The sequence below is a fragment of the Lactuca serriola genome, chromosome 9, assembly GCF_051521515.1.
Source record: "Lactuca serriola cultivar US96UC23 chromosome 9, Lser_US96UC23_V15, whole genome shotgun sequence".
In the NCBI taxonomy this organism is placed as follows: Eukaryota; Viridiplantae; Streptophyta; class Magnoliopsida; order Asterales; family Asteraceae; genus Lactuca; species Lactuca serriola.
In genome coordinates, this window is record NC_136416.1 from 42,940,347 (window position 1) to 42,965,215 (window position 24,869).

Consider the following 24,869-nt stretch of genomic DNA (forward strand, 5'->3'; position numbering starts at 1 on the left):
TGGACAGTTGGTCTTCACATGACCAACGTGATGACAGTGATAGCATATCCTCATATCCGATACAGGGGCGGACTGACGACAATCCCTAGCATAGTGCCCCGCCTTGTCTCACTTGTGGCACCCACTACCCGTCCGACAAGCTCCAGAATGACCATTTCCGAACTTTCCACAAGGGCGGCTGTCACAACCCCAAACTGGAACGGCGGAAACGTTTGGGAGTGGATGACGTCATATGTAGTATCACAACAATTGCATCATAGTAAGCAAGCAAACACAACATTACATTGAATACATACATAAAAGTATTTACATCTGTTTGGTTGTTGTTTTCATACATCAAAAGTATACAAAAGAAAAAGACAAGACTCTGAACGCTCCGTCTTCTGAAAACCAGTGAGAGTACTTGTCTATCGATTCCCTGAGAATACAAGCGGTTTTAAAAAAAATATCAGCATAAACCTGGTGAGTTCATAAGCGTTTTGTTTTAGAAAACAGGTTCTTGGTTCCTTAAAACATAATGTATTTCTCCAGAAAATCCAATATGCTCTGATGTGATGAGTGATAAGTAAAATTATTCATACTAGTTTCCTTTTACAAGTACTTAGTGTATACAAGTCACACACAATCCAAATCGAACAGTCAATCGACTATATGGTCCTGCCCCAAGCCCACAACCAAACAAGGAACAGGAAATGAGGCGGAAACCACACATTCCACTGGCTGTCAGATCCTTATGTATGTAACCCATGATGTATTCACGAAGTACTTATAGAATTAACTGAATTAGTTCCTTAAAAACTGTAAGAGTGTTCCTCAAGAAAATCCTATATTTTCTTACAAAAGGTGTTTGTTACTGTGCTCCATAAGTATTAGTTCGTATTCCTAATTACCACCTGTTGAATTCAAAATGTTGTTTTGCATGAAAATCTTTGTAGGAAAAACCCTGGCTGTCACCAGTTATGTATTGTGGTTTTATTATTTAAATTAAAACCATGTATTTTATTCCCTGGAATCGTCCAATGTAGTGTATAATAGTTCTATTAACTATAATAAAACTAATGAAGAATGAAATCCCGTAAACAAGAGTTAATTTATAATATTGTGAGTCGTATAACCATGCTTGATATGGCCTAGTGACCTTTACGACGTTCTTCAAGTGTCGGATATATGACATTTGTCACCCTAGACATGCTTGCCTAACTGTAGCTAGTAGTTCAGGTGTGAGATTGTCAGTCCCGAATAGATCTATTCACAAATCTCACGCTCTCCTTCCAGGAGACTCTGGTTATACTATGATAGGATTTAATTAATTACGCAAAAGGGTACAATATTGAAGTAGAGTCTCACAATTCTGTATAATCTAAATTACGAGTAGTTCTGTATTAATCTTTGGTATTCAAATCTGAGTGTAGACTTTATAGAGTAATAATTATACTTAAACAATTATTCAATAAAGCATCTTTGTTACCCGAGTATAACATAAACTAAGTCTGTCATAATTTATATACTAGGAAATGTATAAGCTTTGAATTGAAACCTCAAACTATACCTATTATAGTTTGCATGAATATTATGCGTTTGAATCATGGATTTATTCGGAAAACTATGCAATTTGACAGTAAGTCGAAAACATCCCTTATGCTCAGCACAATACAAAAGGGATAAAACATCTAAATGTTTTATGAAATGTGGAAACCATTTAGTTGTATCAATTGCAAAAGTTTTAACGTGTTGGAATTTCCTTTTGGATAATTTCACAAAGAATTCTTTATGTTTGGCTAGTATTCCCCCTGAAAACGTTTAAAAACAGTAAAAACGTAGGAGTACGAACTCACCGTTAGTCGTGTACAAGCGTTGAGTCAACGAACTGAAATGAAGACCCTCGAGTTGTAGTGTGGCACTTTAACAAAGTCCTAATAACAATTAAATACATATATGTATCTAAATTAGCGATTTTGTTAGATAAAGTGTTAGGAAAACACTTGTTTTCGGTTAAGGAATGTTACCAAGACTTGATTGAATCGAGGAAAGTGGGTTTTCAATCAATTGCACCACTTAGGGAGTGTGTTCGGCTGTGAAGGGATTGTACGGCCGTGAACCATGTACGACCTTAGACTGCCTCTTGAAGGGTGTACGGCCTTTGAAGGTGTACGGCCGTGAACGAGTGTACGGTCAATGAACCTTTGAAGGTATATGGCCGTACACTCAAGAACAAGAGTGCTAAAATCGATGAAAAACGTGTCCTAGATGCTCCGAAATGAACTCCCAATGGTGTTTTCGATGTTTTACGGAAGAATAAAGGTGCTTTAGGAGTGTACGATCGAGAGTCTAGAGAGAGAAAGAGAGGGTGTTCGACCAGAAAAGTGTAAATGAAGGGTGGGGGTCTCGTATTTATAGGGGTTTTCGATGTTCGGTGGTGGGGTCCACCCGACATTGGCCGTAAACAAGTGTACGGCCGTACACGGGTGTATGGACGTGAAATCAAGTCAGGCCGTGAATGGTTGTTGTGATCGAAGGAAAACTCGAAATTTCGCGTAGTTTTGGTCCCGACTCATATATGAAGCTCAATTATATAACAAAATGACTTTCCAAACGAAAGGAGTTCGACGGGACTCAATAAAATTCAAATTTTATTGACGAAATTCGGTTACTGGAAACGGAAAGAGATTCGGGTTGTCACATCATCCCCCCCGTTAGAGGGAATTTCGTCCCAAAATTCAGACACAGAATACAAATCATGGACTCCGAATTAGATGAGGGTACTTTTTTTTCATTGAATCTTCACGCTCCCAAGTGAATTCAGGTCCCCGCTTGGCATTCCAATGAACCTTTTCTATCGTGATACGACTTTGTTTTGTTCGTTTGACTTCCCGGTCCATGATTTCCACGGGTTCTTCCACGAAGTGTAAACTCTCGTCTAGTTCGATCTCATTGAGGGGAATCACAAGTGTCTCATCGGACTGACACTTCTTTAGGTTCGAGACATGAAAGACAGGATGAATGTTACTAAGTTCTTGGGGTAAACAAAGTTTGTATGCTACGGGACCGATCCTAGCGAGGATCTCGAATGGTCCAGTGTATCTTGGATTCAGATTTCCATGCTTTTCGAAGCTTATCATGCCTTTCCCGGGTGAGACCTTCAAAAGAACATGGTCACCAACCTGGAACTCCAAGGATTTTCGTCTCTTATCGGCGTAGCTCTTTTTGTCTATCTCTTAAAGCCTTTAGTCGTTCTCGGATTTGTACCATCTTTTCCGTCGTCTCTCGGATGATTTCTGGGCCAGTGAGAGAGCTATCGGGGACTTGACCTGTAACGCTCTAAAAATTCAAACCAATTTAAACTTTTCAAAAACAACCCAGTTTCGTTAACATAACATCGTCCTAACCAGGATACCGACCTAACCGGTCACTAACATATCATCATCCTATATACCAGGATACCGACCTTAACCAGGTCTCTAACATATACCATCCTAACTGCCAAGATGCAAACATAGCAAGCAATAACATAACAACGATACCCGGATTACAATCCGATAAAGGGTCGGCCTTGGTGTCGTAGACCCTGTCGATATAGTGAGGATAACTCACCTCGCAACTGTTGACTGAAAAGTTAAGACCGAGCTGCTCTGACCACTAACACGATCTCCACCACTAGCCAACACCAAACCACTGAATTCAAAATAAATGCCAACAATTACCAAAATACCCCTGGAAGTCAACTGGTCAACTCTTGGTCAAAGTCAAAGTCCTCAGTCAAAATCAACCTTCCTGACTGAATCTACTCGCCGAGTCAACCCGCTGACTCGTCCAGTCCTTATACTCAGAACTCCCAATCCACGACTCAACTCGCCGAGTCGCCCCCAGACTCGCCGAGTCCAACAAACTTTGAGTCCTTTCTCACTCAACTCACCGAGTCGTCCCTCGACTCACTGATTCACAGCTCAACCCAAAAGGTTAGGACTCTACGACCAGACTCGCCGAGTCCAAGCCAACATTCAACATACTCGCTAAGTTGTTCTTCCAACTCGTCGAGTTCCTGCCCATCTTCATCCAACTCGTCGAGTTCACCCATGTGACTCGCCGAGTACCTCTAGTTCTTAATCCATACAGTGGCTTTCCAAGCCATGCAGGGGCTCCAAACCATAGATCCACTCCCCTACAACCCATCCATCATGTAAAGTGGCAAACTTTACGTGAATCCAAAGAGATCTAAGCATAAAACGCTCTTGGGCTAACGTTTGGGACAAAAGAACTTCACCTACATCTCTTGAACACAGACTTTATGGCTCCTTGGGTCATTACAAACCTAGATCTGACGTAGCAACCTCAGATCTCACACCAAACTCGAGATGGACCTCAACTATGCCCCAAAACCCCACAAATTGATAAATCTAGATGCACAAAAGCTCAAACAACAGATTATTACCTCAAATGAAAGATCCAACTGAAGAGTAAGCTAAATCTCTGTAAATCCCCTTGCTCCAATCTACTTGCTCTTCAAATTCCCTTCAAGATTTCCTCCTCCGAGGCTCTAATATCTCACAAGGAAAGCTCACATGAATCTAGGGTTTTCTGGAACTCAAGGGAGGGTAAAGAGGCTGGGGAGAGGGTATTATGTTCTTTATATAGGGCACAACCCCCGGGATTAGGGTTTTCTCCAAACAGCACCAACTCGCCGAGTCCACCTATGCGACTCACCGAGTTGGTCACTTAACACGCGACCCGAAACGCGACTCGACTCGCCGAGTCTACCCATCGACTCGCCGAGTCGACCTTCTTAATTACACTTTAGACCTTCAACTATGCTTCTGAATTTCCGGGATGTCACAATTCTCCCCCACTTAAATTAGGCTTCGTCCTTGAAGCCTACTGCTGCATACACTTTAGAACAAACCCTCGCACTGCGGAGTCCGACTTCCCAATCAACTCAGGTTCTTCCAAACACTGCTATCAAACCCCTATGAAGACCAACTCTTTCTCACAGAGTCACGACAACTGCTTCAAGCCGGCCACCGGCTTCTTTCTCTGCTAACAACCCTTCTTAACCAAAGATCACCCGAGGATACATTCACCGCCCCAGATTACAACCATCACTTGCCCTTCACAAAGCTAGGCACCACCTTGAACCACCGGATCCTGACCCGGTACCAAACTGCCATTCCTTTCCTTGACTAGCATAACCTTTATCGAATTCATTTCTAGGACTCATCCCGCTTCCACTCCAAATCCAACTCTTTTCTTTCCACGCTAATAGGATGACACATCCTTCAGCTCCTAAGCAACTCCCATGAGCTATCCTCTGCAATCACATACACATTCTGAACCTGCTCTAACAACCTCGGGCTGGAAAACCCGACACACTGACGATACCTCCAAACATCCCCATGAAGAATTTCCGCTACATACATAACTTCCTAATCACAACCATACTGGAAAATCCAAGGCTCCATCCTTGCATCCTCTCCGAACTCTTCTAGTTCTACACTACCGGAAATCCTTCCGCAACCTCAACAGACACCCAACCCGGATGTGTTCCCATACCACTGGCACCATCCCAGTACTTACTACCAATAGCCGAAGTACTGCCGAATATCCACTTACTCCACTCCCTCCTCTGTTGGAGTACCCATGCTCCTTCCGGAGCTACATGTCATTCCTTTTTAGGAAATCCACTCAACAACCCTTACTGCACCTACACGTGCCACTGAACTCTACTTCACTCTACATTATCCATGTACAACAACTACTATCCTCGAACTTCCCTAACTCTGAATCTGATTGCAAGGACTCTCGGGTCCATGCACTACTTTCACTATGATGATCAACACTTGGGGCCAGACCATGTCAAACATCATTCCCTGGCGATGCATTTCCTCATTCTCCTCATACCGAATTCACTAACACGTACAGAGTCTTCAGCATGACTGGACCGCCTTACCAGGCCTTCAGCCTATCTGGACCACTCTCGGAACCTTCAGCATATCTGGACTGCCTCTCTGGGCCTTCAGCCTGTCTGGACCGTTCTCCCGAGCCTTCGACCTGACTGGTATGCCTTCCGGCCTTCAGTCTTCCTGGTCTGCTCAACTATCATACATCATTCCAATTACCCTTCAGGGAGTCCTTCCGGTTCATACTGTTCTAGCCCCTTAGGGGGTTCCAAACTCTCGTCCCGATCCTAGAATCCTTTCCATGGCCAAAACCCATGCCTATCATCAAACATTATCTTTCCTGAATCCATGGTCTGCTCCCTGCCCCCCACTAGTCTGTCACTTACTCATACCAACCCACACTCTTGGCTGACTGAAACACTGCTAACCCCCAAACAGCTAATCAACCTCACATACTTGTCGATCATCCTGAGAATTTTCTAATTCTCCCCCACTTAGAGCGCTGACTACCATCCACCGGTGACCCAACCGACATCGCGCATCTCGAACTCCAAGGGAGTTCGACTGCCCGCTGACACTTCTCAAAACACAATTGTTATACCCGACAACAAGATAAACCAACCAAAATATGACCATCAATCCCTTGGATGCTAACTGAATTCAACCCCTAACTACCGACCCCTCAATAACACCATAAACCCGAAAGATCGAATGAATACAACGCCATAAATTTTGCGAACAAGGCTAGCAGATATAATACTCCATAACAACCATAAGATAACAAGATATCAAGAAGAAAACATGCCCGCAACTGCATCCGGCTCTGCCCTGACCTCCTCTGCTATAAACTGAAAAGCATGCCCCTGAGTTCTCGGGGGCTCTGCTCCACCCTGACCTCCACCCGTAATCCTCAAAGTGGCCGGTACTGGAGCCTGCACCGGTCTTGCAGAAAGCTGTGGACAGTTGGCCCTCCTATGACCAACCTGATAACACTGATAACAAATCCTCATATCCTGAACTGGGGCTGACTGACGGCAATCCCTCACGTAATGCCCCCTCTCTACCGCACTTGCGGCACGCACCACCGGACCTACAAACTCCAGTGTGACCCTTCCCGCACTTCCTACAAGTGCGGCTGCTCTGATCTCCCACCCTGGAATCAACGGTCTTGGACCGTTTTGGCACCGGCTGTGACTGTGCCGGGGCCTGCCTCTGCTCTCTCAACTGCAACTCAATCTCCAAATCACGTCGCCGAGCGGCCTCCTGCAACTCCAGCAAGGTCTCGCACCTCTGCGTAGACACAAGCTGCCTGATATCCCTCTTGAGCATACTCAAATATCGGGACATCTGAGCCTACTCCGAAGAAAACTCTGGGCAAAACATCTCCCTCTCAGTGAACATCCTGGTGATCTCCGTCACCGACTCTGAATCCTGCTTCGACTCCAAAAACTCCTGAGCCAACCTCTCCCTCTCAACCCGTGGAACATAACGGGTACTAAACATCTCCCGGAATTGATCCCATGAAACCGCAGCCCTCTGTGCATCCGAATATGACCCCGTGGTCAATCTCCACCAATCCTTCGCCCCGAGCCTCAACAGGTTCAGAGCACACCTCACTCTCTGATCAGCAGGGCATGAACACGTGAAGAAACACCCCTCCACGTCTGACAACCATCTCATAGCAACAATCGCGTCCTGAACTCCATCGAAGGTAAGGGGCTTCGTATTATTGAAGTCCCGATACTGAAAACCTTTACCGGCTCCTCCCCCTGCCGCTACTACAGCCGTGGCAGCCGTCTCTGTAAGAGCTGCATAACACTCATCAAAATACTCGACATAGCGGTCTTGATCGACCCAAACAGTTCCGACAACTCGGCCCGGAACAACGCAGCAACCTCATCATGCAGGATCTCACGAATCCTAGCATCCAACTCGTTTGTGCTCATCTGACCAATAACCCCGGGCGGTACCGACCCACCCTGACTGCCCTCTCCTGCTCCCGATCCTGACCCGGATCCGCTCCCAGCATGCCTCGTAACCACCATACTGAAAATACCGCAAAACATCAGATGCTCTCCAGAACCCCGGAACCAAATCCCAACCCAAACCTAGAGGTTGTGGCTTCCTTGATACGCGTATGGGTACTGTGCTTTCAGTAGTACGGTCCCATACTACCTTCCACACCTACCCATATTTATATCAAGTATCACCACAACACCCTAGTGATGAACATACATAACAAGCACTCAACCCTCACTCCTAGAGGAACACTGGAAATCTCATACAGAAAGAGACCCTAGGCTAGCAGGCACCATAAATCAGGCAACTCTATCATGCAATTCCTGAAGATCCCTAGCCTAGTACTAGCATGCTATTCTATCATATCTCATAAACAAATAACTTGCATGGTATTTTGGGGTTACTTACTGGCTCCGGCTGATCGTACCTCTGCGTCCTCCTTGACTCATTTTGAAAACCATTTTAAATTCTCTTTTGAAAACTCTCCTTGATTTGAGACTGGATTCACACGAATGTTCCTCCAATTCACTCAAACCAAGGCTCTGATATCAACTTGTAACGCTCTAAAAATTCCAACCAATTTAAACTTTTCAAAAACAACCCAGTTTCATTAAGTTATTACAAAAAGGTTTTCAATACAATTATTATCAGAGTCTTCCCAGAACCATCTCATAAAACATAAACATGAGGAGCGGTACGATCACGCCTTTGCCTTGCCACGGTCTCCTGAAGTACCTGAAACATTTAAACCACAACTGTAAGCCCGAAAGCTTAGTGAGATACCCCCAAAATACCATACACATAACATGTCATATCATAACAGATCACAGAACAGCCATGCACTTCGGGTTTACTGTGTGACTGGTCCGCCGCACTGGCCTTCAGTCCACCTGGTCCACCCTCCAAGTTTAGACATATACATCGAGTCTACAGTGTGATTGGTCCACCCATACCGGGCCTTCATTCCACCTGGTCCACTCTTTAAGTCTACAGTATAACTGGTCCACCCGCACCGGGCCTTCAGTCGGCCTGGTCCACTCTCCGAGCCTCGGCACGTCTGGTCCGCCCTCTTGGGGCCTACAGGCTATCCGGACCGCTCGCTGGGCCTTCGGGATAACCGTTCCGCCCTGGGTATGTTGGCCTACAGCACAAAGTAGGACCCGCATCCACCCAACCCCAATCCAACAACCATGTGCACATAAACATTCAATCATATAACAACTCACATCCAATCAAACCGATCTAACATATCACATAACATAACATCGTCCTAACCAGGATACCGACCTAACCGGTCACTAACATATCATCATCCTATATACCAGGATGTCGACCTTAACCAGGTATATAACATATACCATCCTAACTACTAGGACGCAAACATAGCAAGCAATAACATAACAACGATACCCGGATTATAATCCGATAAAGGGCCGGCCTTGGTGTCATAGACCCTATCGATATAGTGAGGATAACTCACCTCACAACTGTTGACTGAAAAGATAAGACCGAGTTGCTTCGACCACTGACACGATCTCCACCACTAGCCAACACCAAACCACTGAACTCAAAATAAATGCCAACAATTACCAAAATACCCCTGGAAGTCAACTGGTCAACTCTTGGTCAAAGTCAAAGTCCTCAGTCAAAATCAACCTTCCTGATTGAATCTACCCGCCGAGTCAACCTGCTGACTCGTCCAGTCCCTATACTCAAAACTCCCAATCCATGACTCAACTCGTCGAGTCGCCCTAAGACTCGCCGAGTCCAACAAACTCTGAGTCCTTTCTCACTCAACTCACCGAGTCGTCCCTCGACTCACTGATTCACAGCTCAACCCAAAAAGGTTAGGACTCCACAACCAGACTTGCCGAGTCCAAGAACAGACTCGCCGAGTCCAAGGCAACATTCAACATACTCGCCGAGTTGTTCATCCAACTCGTCGAGTTCCTGCCCATCTTCATCCAACTCGCCAAGTTCACCCATGTGACTCGCTGAGTACCTCTAGTTCTTAATCCATACAGTGGCTTTCCAAGCCATGCAGGGGCTCCAAACCATAGATCCACTCCCTACAACCCATCCATCACGTAAAGTGGCAAACTTTACATGAATCCAAGGAGATCTAAGCATAAAACACTCTTAGGCTAAGGTTTGGGACAAAAGAACTTCACCTACATCTCTTGAACATAGACTTTATGGCTCCTTGGGTCATTACAAAACTAGATCTGAGGTAGTAACCTCAGATCTCACACCAAACTCGTGATGGACCTCAACTATGCCCCCAAAACCCCATAAATTGATAAATCTAGATGCACAAAAGCTCAAACAACAGATTATTACCTCAAATGAAAGCTCCAACTGAAAAGTAAGATAAATCTATATAAAGCCCCTTGCTCCAATCTACCTGCTATTCAAATTCCCTTCAAGATTACCTCCTCCAAGGCTCTAATTTCTCACAAGAAAAGCTAACACGAATCTAGGGTTTTCTGGAACTCAAGGGAGGGTAAAGAGGCTGGGGAGAGGATATTATGTTCTTTATATAGGGCACAACCCCTAGGATTAGGGTTTTCTCCATACAACACTAACTCGCCGAGTCCACCTATGCGACTCACCGAGTTGGTCACTTAACACGCGACCCGAAACATGACTCGACTCTCTGAGTCTACCCATCGACTCGCCGATTCGATCTTCTTAATTACACTTTAGCCCTTCAACTATGCTTCTGAATTTTCAGGATGTTACATGACCCTTAGCTAGCTACGTGTCTCCCACCTCAGCCCAGCACATAGGGGATCTGCACTTACGGCCATAGAGGGCTTCGAACGGCGCAACCTTGATGCTAGTATGGTAGCTGTTGTTGTATAAGAATTCGACCAAGGGTAAATGGATGTCCCACGACTTACCAAAATCTATGACACATGCTCTCATCATGTCTTCCAATGTCTGAATGGTCCTTTCACTCTGCTCGTCTGTTTGTGGATGGTAAGCTATGCTCATATCCAGCTTAGTTCTAAGAGACTTCTGCAAGGACTGCCAAAATCTCGAGCTGAATATGGTATCTTGATCGGAGATAATGGACACAGGCACACCATGCAGACGAACTATCTCTTGGATGTAGATTCGTGTAAGTCTTTCCATATTGAACATTTCTTTGATTAGCAGGAAGTGGGAGGATTTGGTCAATCGATCGACAATTACCCAAATGGCATCGTGCCCACTTGGAGAGTTAGGAAACTTAGTGATGAAATCCATTGTAATCCTCTCCCACTTCCACTTAGGGATTTCTGGTTGCTGAAGAAGACCCGATGGGTTTTGATATTCAACCTTCACCTTGGCGCAAGTCAGGCACTTGCCCATGAAGGTAGCGATCTCTGCTTTCATGTTCGGCCACCAATATAGTCGCTTGAGATCCAGATACATCTTATCTGAACCTGGGTGAACGGAGTATCTAGTCTTGTGAGCTTCGTTCATGACTACCTCCCTGTAACCACCGTACTTTGGGGTCTAGATCCGGTTCATGAATTAGTAGACTCCAGCACATTTGATTCTAGGTTCTTTTCTATCCCTCTCAAAGCTTCATCCGATCTATTCTCTGGTTTCAAGGCTTCCTGTCGAGCCTCTCTAATTTGAGCGGATAAATGGGAATGGATGGTCATTGTTAGTGCCTTCACTCTATGACCTGAATACTCTTTTTGGCTAAGGGCATCCGCTACCACATTGGCCTTGCTGGGATGGTAGCGTATTTCGCACTCATAATCATTGAGCAGCTCTACCCATCGCCGTTGCCTCATGTTCAAATCTTTTTGATCAAAGATATGTTGTAGGCTCTTATGATCAATGAAGACTGTGCACTTGGTTCCGTAGAGATAATGTCTCCAAATCTTTAACGCAAAGACCACTGCTCCCAACTCCAAATCGTGAGTTGTATAGTTGAACCCGTGTGCTTTTAACTGTCTCAAGGCATAGGCTATAACCTTTCCTCGCTGCATGAGCACACACAGCCTAGGCTCTGGTTGGATGCATCGCAGTAGATAACAAAGTCCTCAGTCCCTTCAGGCAGAGACAAGATAGGTGCGCTGCATAGAGCCTGCTTCAATGTTTGAAATGCAGTGTCTTGATTTTCTCCCAAACAAAAGGGTACACCTTTCTGAGTCAGGGTGGTTAAAGGCTTGGCAATTCTGGAGAAATTCTGGATGAATCTACGATAGTAGCCAGCGAGACCCAAGAATTGACGGATTTCTGTGGGTTTCTTCGGTGCTGACCAATTCTCAATCACTTTTTTTTGAAAGGGTCCACGTGTATGCCTTCCTTGCTAACCACATGACCAAGGAAAGTTACCTTTCTGATCCAGAATTCACATTTTGAAAATTTTTCATAGATTTTCTCCGCCTTTAGTGTTTCTAACACTAGTTTCAAGTGTTCTCTATGGTCTTCCTCACTCTGAGAGTAGACGAGTATATCGTCAATGAACACGATTACAAACTTGTCGAGGAAGGGGCGGAACACCCAATTCATCAGATCCATGAATACCGTCGGTGCATTGGTTAGACCAAAGGGCATAACTATAAACTCGTAGTGTCCATAACGAGTTCAGAATGCTGTCTTAGGAACATCATTCTCATGAACCCGCAATTGATAGTACCTTTATCTTAGGTTTATTTTTGAGAAGTAACTGGCTCCCTGAAGTTGATCGAAGAGGTTGTCGATTCTGGGTAAGGGATAACGTTTCTTGATGGTAAGCTAGTAAAGTTCTCGATAATCAATTCACATTCGAAAGGATTCATCCTTCTTTTTCACAAATAAGACCGGGGCTCCCCGGGATGAGGAACTCGGTCTTATGAATCCTTTGCTGAGTAGCTCATTGAGCTGGCTGGACAACTCTTGCATTTCTTCTGACGCTAAACAGTAAGGGGATTTAGCTACGGGAGTAGCTCCGGAAATTAAGTTGATACGGAACTCGACTTGGCGCTAGGGAGGGATTCCGGGAAGATATTCGGGGAAGACATCAGGAAAGTTGCAGACTTTGGGGATGCTCTCGAGGTCTTTAACTTCCTGCTTTTCGTTAACAACATGGGCGAAGAATGCATAGCACTGCTTCCACAGATATTTCTAAGCCTAAATGTAGGAAATGATACGAAGGTTCGAGTTGATTTTATCACCATAGACTATGAGGGTTTCGCCCGAGGGTAGATTGAGACGGATGGATTTTTCATAGCAAATGATATCAGCATGATTGGGGCTCAACCAATCCATACCAATAATGACATCGAAACTTTTTATGGAAACTGGCATAAGGTCGATTGGAAAGGAATGGTCGTTTAAGGTAAGGGTACAGCCTATGGATATGTCGTTAGTGCTCTCTTTCTTTCCGTTAGCCGTCTCGACGGTAAATGTTTCGGTTAAAGATTGGGATTTACACTTGAGTAGATGTTTGAATGCATGACTAACAAAACTCCTCTCCGCACCAGAATCGAAAAGAATGCATGCATAAGAGTTGTTGAGGAGGAACGTAGCTGTAACAATGGTTGGATCAGCAACTGCCTCCTCCTGGCCCATCGTTAGCATTCTCCCAGTGTTTCCAGTTGTTGTCGCCTTAGGCAAATTTCTCTTGAAATGCCCAACCTCCCCACAGCCTTGACAGGCTTGACCAGCGCCCGCTCCAAGAGCCTGATTGGTTAGTTGGACCGGTGCCTTGCAGAATCGAGTTGTGTGTCCCTTCTTACCAAAGTTGTTGCATTGCAAATCACGGTAGGGTCCGTGATGATGAAAATTGCACTTATCACACCTTGGAAGAGTACTAGCATATCTACTGACAGGTGCTTGAGCTGCAGGGATGGCGGTTGGAACATAAGTAGGAGTAGTAGTAGCGTGAACCGCCACTGTCTGTTGTTTCTTGGAGGGCTCCTGTGACGACCGTCCCTTTCACTTGTTCAATAACTTTTTCTTTCCACCACTCGCCTTTAGTGGTTCGGGAGCGGCTGCTACATCATCGATACCAACCCTATGATCTATCAAGGTCTGCGCCAGGCACTTGGCACTGTCGAATGTAGAAGGCTTAGCAGCCAACACATTTCCTTGAGTTAGGGGCGTCAATCCCTAAATGTATCTTTCTATCTTCTGGCTTTTCGGGGTGTCCATTCCTGGACATAGAAGAGCCAGATCGCAGAATCTAGTCGTGTATGCAGCAATGTCGGAACCCTTCATCTTCAGGTTCCAAAGCTCGTGCTCTAACTTCTGCATCTCGCCCCTTGGGCAGTACTTAGCAAGCATAAGCTCCTTCAAGCTCTCCCAACCCATAGAATTTGCTACTGGTAGGGTTAGGGATTTGACTCGACTATTCCACCAGGTCAGTGCTCTGTCGGTGAAGGTGCAGGCGGCAAACTTCACCTTGCTTTCCTCAGAACAAGCGCAAATCTCGAAGATAAATTCGATCTTCTCGAACCATCGGGTTAAGGCAATAACTCCTCCATTGCCGTTAAAGGATTTGGGTTTGGCATTCATGAAGTCTTTATAGGAACACTCCTTCTGGTGTCCCTGACCTCCACCAAGGCTTTGGGAATCAGGTCCACCTCTTGATCCACCAAAGCTACCTGGATTCATTTGAGACAGTACAGCAGCCACAACAGCTGTAATTGCTGCCTGGAACATGACATGATCGAACTGAGGAGGTGGCGGCGGCGGAGGATTATTGTTCTGCTTGTTGGGTCTCTTTTTGGGAGGCATCTTTTTCTATAAATAATCAGGAAGAAGAAGATGGTAAGTCCTCTAGATCTTTTAAATCACGAGATATGAAACAAGGTATATCTCAGCCTGATAGATAAAGTGTTCTACTAAGCGATAAACTGAGAAAGATTACCAAGGCAAGTAAACTATCGCTAGGAAGAAATGAGTAGCAACACTTGGAATGAATCTCTATATTGTATTCGGCTATATCTAAAATACTCCTATAGTATTTTAAGTTGTATGTTCTATTTTATCGATATCTTGATGTATATAGCTTGGTAAGTTTTAGGCTTGCTGCAACACCACGATCACTCCCAAACACATGTTGGTCATGTCTCAAATAAATATAGTTGATCAGGCTATATTAATCCTAGACATGATTACATAACTACCCAGTTTTAACCGCAATGTCCAACATCCAAATACTTTTGTTTTGTTCTACTTATGATATTGTTTCTGGTACGTAGGTATACTTGTATACTTCTTATAAAAGTACTTGTATTTTTAAAGTATACTTTTAGTCTCAGGAGCACTTCGGCCCCTTTAGTGTTTATAGTTGTATACCATGTAAGGTTCGGTATCACAACAATTTCATCATAGTAAGCAAGTAAACACAACATTAAATTGAATACATACATAAAAGTATTTACATCTGTTTGGTTGTTGTTTTCATACATCAAAAGTATACAAAAGAAAAAGACGAGACTCTGAACGCTCCGTCTTCTGAAAACCAGTGAGAGTACCTGTCTATCGATTCCCTGAGAATACAAGCGGTTTTAAAAGAGTATCAGCATAAAGTTGGTGAGTTCATAAGCATTTTTTTTAGAAAATAGGTTCTTGGTTCCTTAAAACATAATGTATTTCTCCAGAAAATCCAATATTCTCTGATGTGATGAATGATAAGTAAAATGATTCATACTAGTTTCCTTTTAAAAGTACTTAGTGTATACAAGTTACACACAATCCAAATCGAACAGTCAATCGACTATATGGTCCTGCTCCAAGCCCACAACCAAACAAGGAATAGGAAATGAGGCGGAAACCACACATTCCACTGGCTGTCAGATCCTTATGTATGTAACCCATGATTTATTCACGAAGTACTTATAGTATTAACTAAATTAGTTCCTTAAAAATTGTAAGAGTGTTCCTTAAGAAAATCCTATATTTTCTTACAAAAGGTGTTAGTTACTGTGTTCCATAAGTATTAGTTCGTATTCCTGATTACCACCTGTTGAATTCAAAATGTTGTTTTGCATGAAAATCCTTTGTAGGAAAAACCCTGGCTGTCACCAGTTATGTATTGTGGTTTTACTATTGGGCTAATGTCATAAATACCCTCAAGTTTTCAGAGTTTTGTTGGTTCTACCCAAAGTTGAAATTTATGTCCGTTTTTACCCAAACATTTTCCAAAAAATGTTCGGTTTTACCCTTTTACTAGTGATAACAGGTTACCATTATATTAACTTCGCAAAAAAAAAACCCTTAAGTTTGCAGCTTTTTTACGTTTTTACCCTTAAGTTTATAGTTTTTTAACATTTTTACCCTATGTATTTTTTTTTCATATTATACGTATTCAAGCAGAAAAATCATATTTATAAACGAAAAAAATTTAATTAAATATTGTATTTACATTTTTTAATGTTAATTCTTTATCTATATATATATATATATATATATATATATATATATATATATATATATATGTGTGTGTGTGTGTGTGTGTGTGTGTACACACAAATACATATTTTTATGTATTTAAAAATGTACATATCAATAAAAAAACGTGTTCATTCATAAACATGTTTATATAAGTATATACATATATTTTTAGAAGTGTAAATATGTATTTTGATATATGTTTTTTTTAAGTATAAATATATTTTTAGAAGTATAGATACATATTACTATATATAAATGTAAAAATATGTATTTATACTTCTAAAAACTATATCTATAAAACATATATTCATAATTCTATAAATATTATTTATCTTTTTAAATTGTATAACTATGCAAAAACACATATACACACAAACAAACAAATATATATATATATATATATATATATATATATATATATAACATTAAAAAAATATAAATACAATACTTAATTAAATATATTTTCGTATATAAATACGATTTTTCTGCATGAATATGTATATTATGAAAAAAATATACTTAGGGTAAAGGTGTAAAAAAAAATTATAAACTTAAGGGTAAAAACGCAAAAAAAATGGTAAACTTAAGGTTTTTTTTTTTGCGAATTCAATATAATGGTAACCTGGAAAACCTGTTATCACCGGTAAAAGGGTAAAACCGAACATTTTTTCGAAAATGTTTGGGTAAAAACGGACATAAATTTCAACTTTGGGCAAAACCGACAAAACCGACAAAACCCTGAAAACTTGAGGGTTTTTATGACATTAGCCCTTTATTATTATATATATATATATTAAAGCCCATGGCATGTTTTAACAGTGACTTTTTTCATTTCTCACTTTTGACACAACTTTTTTTATATATTCCTAACACTGCACGCTTTCTTTAACTAATTCACACTTTGGCCTCAATATTTTTTTATCATATATTATAATATTTGTCCAATTTTATCCAAATGCTTACTCACTTATCCTTTCCACGTGTTTTCTCTCAACTCCTTCCTGAGCATCTTCCTCACAAATTCCCATTTTCCGTGTTTCTTCCTCGTCACTCTCCTTACAACAGGTAAATTTTTTTTCTCTATTTTCTCATCTTAGGTAATTTTTTTGTCTCTATTTTCTCATATTTCTTTAGGGTTATGTAATTGGGTTTTATAATTCTCCTGCTTCCTTGTGTCATCGACGACTTCCGTTTGCTGATTGTTATTTTGTCTCCTGTCTTTCATGGCTTGTCGACCGGTGAGACCTGCTTCGTCTCACCTGTTGCTTTCTTCCTCTGTGTCGTCTTCGTCTCCTGTTCGAAAACGTCGACGACTGTCGACCTTCCTCTCTCTAACCTATGATGATTGTGGTGACTGCTCGCTCATATGTCAGTTCTGTGGTGCTCTCTTCTGGTATGCTGAAAGGGTTCTCGCCACTTCTACTATGAACCAACCATGTTATAATCACTGTTGTAAGTCGGGTGCTGTTATTCTCCCTTTTCCTGTCACACCTCCTCATGTGTTGACAAGCTTATATAATGTTCCTACTTTTAGGCAAAACATTAGGGCTTACAATAGTATGTTCGCAATGACGTCATTTGGAGGTCAGGTTGACGAGAACATTAACAAAGGTCTTGGTCCGTATGTTTTCAAGGTTTCTGGTCAGGTCTGTCACTGGCTTGGTTTCCTTTGCCCTCAAGATAATAAACGTCCTAGGTTTTTACAATTATACATCGTTGATACACAGAATGAAGTGTCTAACAGGCTGTCTTCCTTTGATGACCCATCAAAATCCCCGCTAGACGAAAAAATTGTTACAATGTTGATGAACATGTTAACTGTTCATAATGAGTACGTTCGTACTTTCAAAACTGCTCGTGACCTTGAAAAAGAGTTGGAATGTTACACGGTTTGCCTTTTTAATGAGGTTCCTGATAGGCGTTACGGTCCGCCTACAGGTGGTACCCTTGGATGTATTGTTTTAGGAGATGACTGCGTTACAAACAAGTATGACATTGTTGTACATTCAAAGTCTGGGAAACCGCAACGAGTTAGCAAGCTTCATCCGAGTTATATGGCGTTACAGTATCCTTTGCTGTTCCCGTATGGAGAGAATGGGTGGTCACCACAATTGAAACAGTCGAATGAAACGGGTGTCGATGCAAAGAACCTAACGGTAAACATGTACTATAGTTACCAGATTCACGCCCGTTACAGTGTTTACTCCCTCCTACTTAATGCGTGTAGATTATTCCAGCAATACTTCGTAGATGCATACACCTGCATTGAACAAGGGCGACTTGACTATTTTCAAAACAACCAAGAACAAATGAGATCAGAGTACATCACCGGGATTTATGATGCACTTTCTAGGGGAGACGTCGAGGGTCGTCATATTGGGAAACGTGTTCTTTTGCCTCCATCATTCGTTGGTGGTCCGCGTTACATGTATAGTCACTACCAGGACGCATTGTCGATTTGCAGGGAGTATGGAAATCCACAATACTTTATCACCTTTACATGTAATGTCAATTGGCCCGAGATCAGACGCTATATGATAGCTCATAACCAAATGGATGTCCATAGTAGAGCCGATATCATTTGTCGTGTGTTCTACATAAAAGTCAAAGCATTTATTAAGTTCTTAAAGGAGGATAACACCTTTGGAGATGTGATGGCCCGTAAGTCACTTGCATTTGCTTTCTTATTTATTATCAATTATCTTCTTTTCCTTGTAAATTGCCTACTTCGTTATCTATTATTAGTTATCTTATTTTCCTTCTAACTTCCCTCTGCACCCATCTTACACAACTTAATATGTTGTATTTTTCTGCAGATTTGTATACGATCGAATTTCAAAAGAGGGGGTTACCACACTGTCACACTCTTTTGTGGGTGTCTGATTCGGACAAACTACGGGAACCCCGTGATATTGACAGGTTCATCACTGCTGAAATCCCAGATCCAATTTATGAGCCCTTACTATACCAGACTATCACAAGTTGTATGATTCACGGACCATGTGGTTTACTAAATCTAAAGTCTCCCTGCATGAAAGATGGCAAGTATAGCAAACACTATCCAAAATCATTTTCAGATTCCACTGTGTTTGACAAACAAGGTTACGCGCATTATAAAAGAAATTGTTTGACACGTCATACGCTACAGAGTGGTATTCAAATAGACAATGGATACGTTGTCCCATATAACAAGCGCTTGTGCAGTCGTTTTAACGCACACATAAATGTTGAGTATTGCGGTTGGAACATGATGATAAAATACTTATTCAAATATGTTTCAAAAGGTATGGAGCGGGCAAAGTTCATTATTCAGAAGGATGTTTTTACTGATAACACTAGCACTTCTTCAGAAGCTGTTATAGTTGATGAAATCAAAAGTTTTCTTGATGGTCGATATATCTGTCCACATGAGGCTGCCTGGCGTATTTTGAATTTTCCAATTCATGAACGTAATCCACCGGTCACTATACTACCAGTTCATTTGGCAAACATGCAGACAGTTTATTTCAGAGAAGACAGTCACATCCGTGATATTGTAGAAAAACCATCTTTTGGTAATAGTCTGCTTTTGGGATGGTATGAAAGTAATAAATGGGACAAAAATGGACTAGATCTGACTTATGTAACCTACCCTTCAAAATATGTGTGGGAGAAGAGAATGAAGAGGTGGAAGCGAAGACATCTTGAAACATCACATGCAATAGGTCGACTCGTGTTTGTACATCCATCTGTAGGAGAGTTGTTTTACCTCCGAATGCTACTTTGCCATCAGAAGGGTTGTAAGTCATATGAAGATGTACGCACTGTTTCTAATCGACTCCACCCAAATTTTCGAAGCGCATGTGAGGCATTAGGTCTAATTGGGGAAGACAAAGAGTGGCTAGCTGCTTTTACACAGGCATCAGAATGGGCGACTTCCGCGCAATTACGCTCTCTATTCTGCCATTTACTCATTTTTTGTGAAGTGAGTAACCCTATGTCATTATGGGACGCTGGATGGTGTAAGATGAGTGACGATATACTGTATAATCTGAAAAAGAACAATTCTAACACAGAATTACACGTAACCGACAATCATCTACAACAATTGACTTTGTTGGAGTTAGAAAAACTTCTACGCTCATGCACTCCATCAAAGTCAGTAACTGATTTTCATTTGCCACCGCCATCAGAAGAGGTTCAGCTGGTTTTTGAAAATCGTTTGATTTTAGAGGAAACAAGTTATAATAGAGAAGAGTTATACAAGCAACATCAACTAATGGTATCTCAATTAAACTCTGATCAGCTTCAGATTTACAACTTTGTTGTATCAGCAAACAATACTAGAAAACAAATTTTACTCTTCGTTTATGGGCATGGGGGAACCGGGAAAACGTTCCTTTGGACTACCATACTGTCGTATTTTCATTCACTTGGAAAAATTGCTCTAGCAGTTGCTGCTTCAGGTATAGCATCATTACTCTTACCTTCAGGAAGGACTGCTCATTCCAGATTTAACATACCAATCGACTTGTCAGAAAGGTCAACATGTGACATTAAAAAGAAAAGTTTATTGGCTACCCTCTTGGAACAAACAACAATTGTCATATGGGATGAAGCCTCAATGAGTGACAAACGTTGCTTTGAATGCTTGGACCGTTCATTAAGAGATATACTTGAATGTGACAGTAAGTTGTTTGGTGGAACGTCAATTTTATTAGGTGGTGATTTCCGATAGACTTTACCTATCTCTCCAAAAAGCAGCAGGTCACAAATTGTTTCTTTAACCTTACCAAACTCATATCTATGGCAATGTTTCACAGTCTACAAATTGAACCATAACATGAGGTTACTCGGTGGTAACAGTCACTTCACTTCAGACTTTTCTATATCAACATTTGCATCATGGTTATTGAAAGTTGGAGATGGAGAATTAGGACATTCAGATGTAACTGACACAGCAGACACAAAATCGATTGACATACCATCCTCACTCATCATTCCTCCAGGAGAAGCAGCCTTACAAAGTCTTATATGTTTTGTATATGGAAATGACATCCTTACAGAACCATCCCCAACTGCTTTGTCAGAAAGGGCAATTGTATGCCCAAAAAACAAGACAACACATCATATAAATGACTTCATCCTTAACATTTCTCCTGGAAGCGCAACAACTTATAAAAGTGTTGATTCGATTGAATCAAATGGGAATCAAGCATTACAATTTGAAAGTTTTTACCCACCTGAATATCTCAATGAACTGAATTTCTCTGGCGTGCCTCCACACATACTCTTACTCAAAGTTAACACGCCCATTATGTTAGTCAGGAACCTAAACCAACGAGAAGGTTTATGCAATGGAACACGCTTAATGGTGTCGCACTTATTACCACTGCTAATAGAAGCAACTATAATAACTGGAACATCCATTGGAAAGCGAGTATATCTGCCACGCATAAAGTTTATCTACAAAAGCTCTGATTTGCCTTTCACTTTCATTAGAAAACAGTATCAAATTAAGGTTTGCTATGCCATGACAATTAACAAAAGCCAGGGTCAATCTCTGAAAAAAATTGGCATTTACTTACCCGAACCTGTGTTTGCCCACGGTCAATTGTACGTTGCATTATCCCGTGCGACGTCACCAGATTCAATCAGAATTCTAATAGAATCTCATACCAACACACCACAAAACAGGACAAAGAATATTGTTTTTAAAGACCTCTTACGCAGAATAGATACTACTGAGGTCGAAATCATTGTTTACTTCTCTAAATTGAGACAATCTTATCATATTTATCTCTTATTACCTGTCATTACACTGATTTCATATATGAAAACAATTTACACTATTATAAAAAAATTATCATGTTTATTCTTTGTTTAACTGTAACAGGGTTTAGTTGTCTAAATTGAGACAATCTTATGATATTTATCTCTTATTAACTGTCATTACACTGATTTCATATATGAAAACGATTTACACTATTATAAAAAAATTATCATGTTTATTCTTTGTTTAACTGTAACAGCAAGAACATGTCTGAAACATTCACAACCATTTTGGAGTTACAGTATGGGTCTCCCGGGACGAAACTTGAAGTATGTATTCTGCGCACATGGAAACCACAACAGCGTACGTATGAAACCTGGTATCTAGCAGTTGACAAATACGTAAGTGGGTGATCAATTTTACAGAATTGTGCATAGTGGATTATCTAACTTACACTGTCATTTAACTCCCCAGGGTGATGCAATCCAAATATTAGGACAAAGAAAAGATCAGGGATATGTAGAATCCGTCCTTAAAGTTTCTAAGTGTTACATACTCTCCAAATATGGATGTGCAGAGCCAGATTCCTTTCAAAAATGGATAGACAATGAAATATATATTGCTGTTGGGACAGCTTCTTCTATCACGTCTCTCTCAGACACCAGCACAATCCCCCAAAATTGGTTTCATTTCATATCTAAACAACAGATACCAGACTTTGTTGACCAATCCCCAGGTATGACTTCACACCAACACTAATTACATGATACCCAAACACCTCATGTCGTACAGCTACATGAAACCCAATAATCTTACCTACGTAACTTATTGTTACTTGTGTAGACTTTGTAGGAATATTTGTCAGGTTCAGAGATTGCCTTAAGAAAAACAAAGACCCTTTCCTCCTACTAATTCTGAGAAATGATTCGTAAGTAATTTGTGTTTCCAAATACATTTTTAACATTTCTAACATGTATGATACCTGTCCATATTAGTGGTCAAGAAATTGCTATAAGTCTTTGGAGAGAGTGCACAGATGTGTCAGACAAGTTTGACCGTGCAGCCATTGAAAACACAGTCGGGCCTACAGTAATAGCTGTAACAAATGTTAAAATCGCACCGGTTGCTGGTACACACAGAATAACATCCTATATGATACCCAAACCATGACATATAATTATACAAAACAAATTAAGTAAAACATTAATACAAATTTATCTTATAGGTTCACTAATGCTAGGAACAACGAGTGCAAGTTATGTTTACATCAACCCACCAATCGCAGAAACAACCACATTACTCAACAGGTAATCAAAATACACGTCATACAAACCATTCTTATATACATTTACACTAACCATTACAAAAAAATGATAGTTTCGCAACAAATCCTACTTCCTTAACCACAATATCCGCACCACCAATATCACTATTTGACATGAAGAACAAAAGTCACTCTTCTGGTATATCACTAATCTATTATTACCCAAATATACTTACAATATCCCAACACATCTATATCATAACGTTTACATCCTCTTACAGGAAAGGACATTTACAGTGACAGCATCAATCGTTGATTTCAAATTCACAGACACCTGGTACAGCGTACTCTGTCCCCAATGCAGAAGACCAACATTGAAGCAGGGGAATAACTGGTTCTGCCCATCACACGGAGTAGCCAATGACCCAACTTACGTGTATGTAACTCTACTTTAAGATAGATAATACACATGAACTTTACATTAACTAAAAAAACATAACCAATTTATACAGGTACAAACTTTCTGCAGCCATCACGGACCCGACTGATTCAATGAATGCCACTCTATCAGATAACACTGTGCAAAAAATAACAGCCACAACATCAGACAAGCTAATAAACGAAAATGAACCAGATAACAGAAAAACAATACCATCCATCATCAACGAAAAGAAAGGCGTCACTAAAAAAATGGCCATCCAAATGATGAAAACATCTACTGCAAACAACATTCGCTTCATAGTTACCGACGTTGAAGGAAATAACATCCATAAGTCAGCAATACCAACAACACCACCTCCAATAATAGGACTGCCCTCCAAAACAACCGACAACCACCCTACATCCTCATCTAACCCACCCCAGTCAAAAGTTAGAAGAAATCTGACATATGAACATCCAGGTAACTGACAAAACACAATTGAAACACCCTTAAAATAAGAAAGCTAATACGTTTTTATTGAATAACAGATCAGAAGGAAACACCACCATCAGCAAAACATCCACGCCATCCTCACTAAGAAGAGTATTCCAGCACTCACATCAATCGTCACTACTTTTCTCCATAAGTGTCTACTTACATGAGTAGTTGTATGTACATAAGTACTACTTAACCTTCACGTCCTGTGTAACCCACATCACACATCAGTGTAAAATGAACACAAATTCTTAAATATATGTATCTTTAACTGTTTATTTCATGCACCCAACATAGAAGTATACAACCATGAAGAACGAAATCCAACAACCAAATTTGCTCCAGTTACACGTTCACTTGTAAAAAAATTATTTATATTATGTAGCTGTTTTTCCTGGCTCACAACAACCCGTCAGTATGAGAAAATAACATTAAAAATTACAATTCCACTTAGAATAACCAGACTAACAAAATATAACATACTCAAATAACAACAAAATAAAGATACACAGATCCATAATAAACAAAATATTACAATAAAGATAAACAAACCTGCATTCCAAATATTTTAATACACATTTAAAATTAAAAATAAAAAATGTAACTAAAACACAAAATAGAAGAAAGCCAAACGTTTGTGGA

At 41.1% G+C, this 24,869-nt stretch overlaps 1 protein-coding gene across 1 annotated transcript; it reads left to right on the top strand.

Annotated features, from left to right (window-relative positions):
• The first annotated feature begins 17,518 nt into the window (after window positions 1-17,518).
• LOC145075625 (uncharacterized) lies at window positions 17,519-24,330 on the top strand. Its single transcript, XM_079021803.1, has 10 exons — window positions 17,519-18,956; window positions 19,112-20,962; window positions 21,098-21,890; window positions 22,307-22,376; window positions 22,522-22,783; window positions 22,891-22,975; window positions 23,043-23,176; window positions 23,273-23,354; window positions 23,824-24,212; window positions 24,281-24,330. The coding sequence occupies exons 1-10, from the start codon at window positions 17,519-17,521 to the stop codon at window positions 24,328-24,330; spliced, it is 5,154 nt and encodes a 1,717-aa protein (XP_078877929.1).
• The last annotated feature ends 539 nt before the right edge of the window (window positions 24,331-24,869 follow it).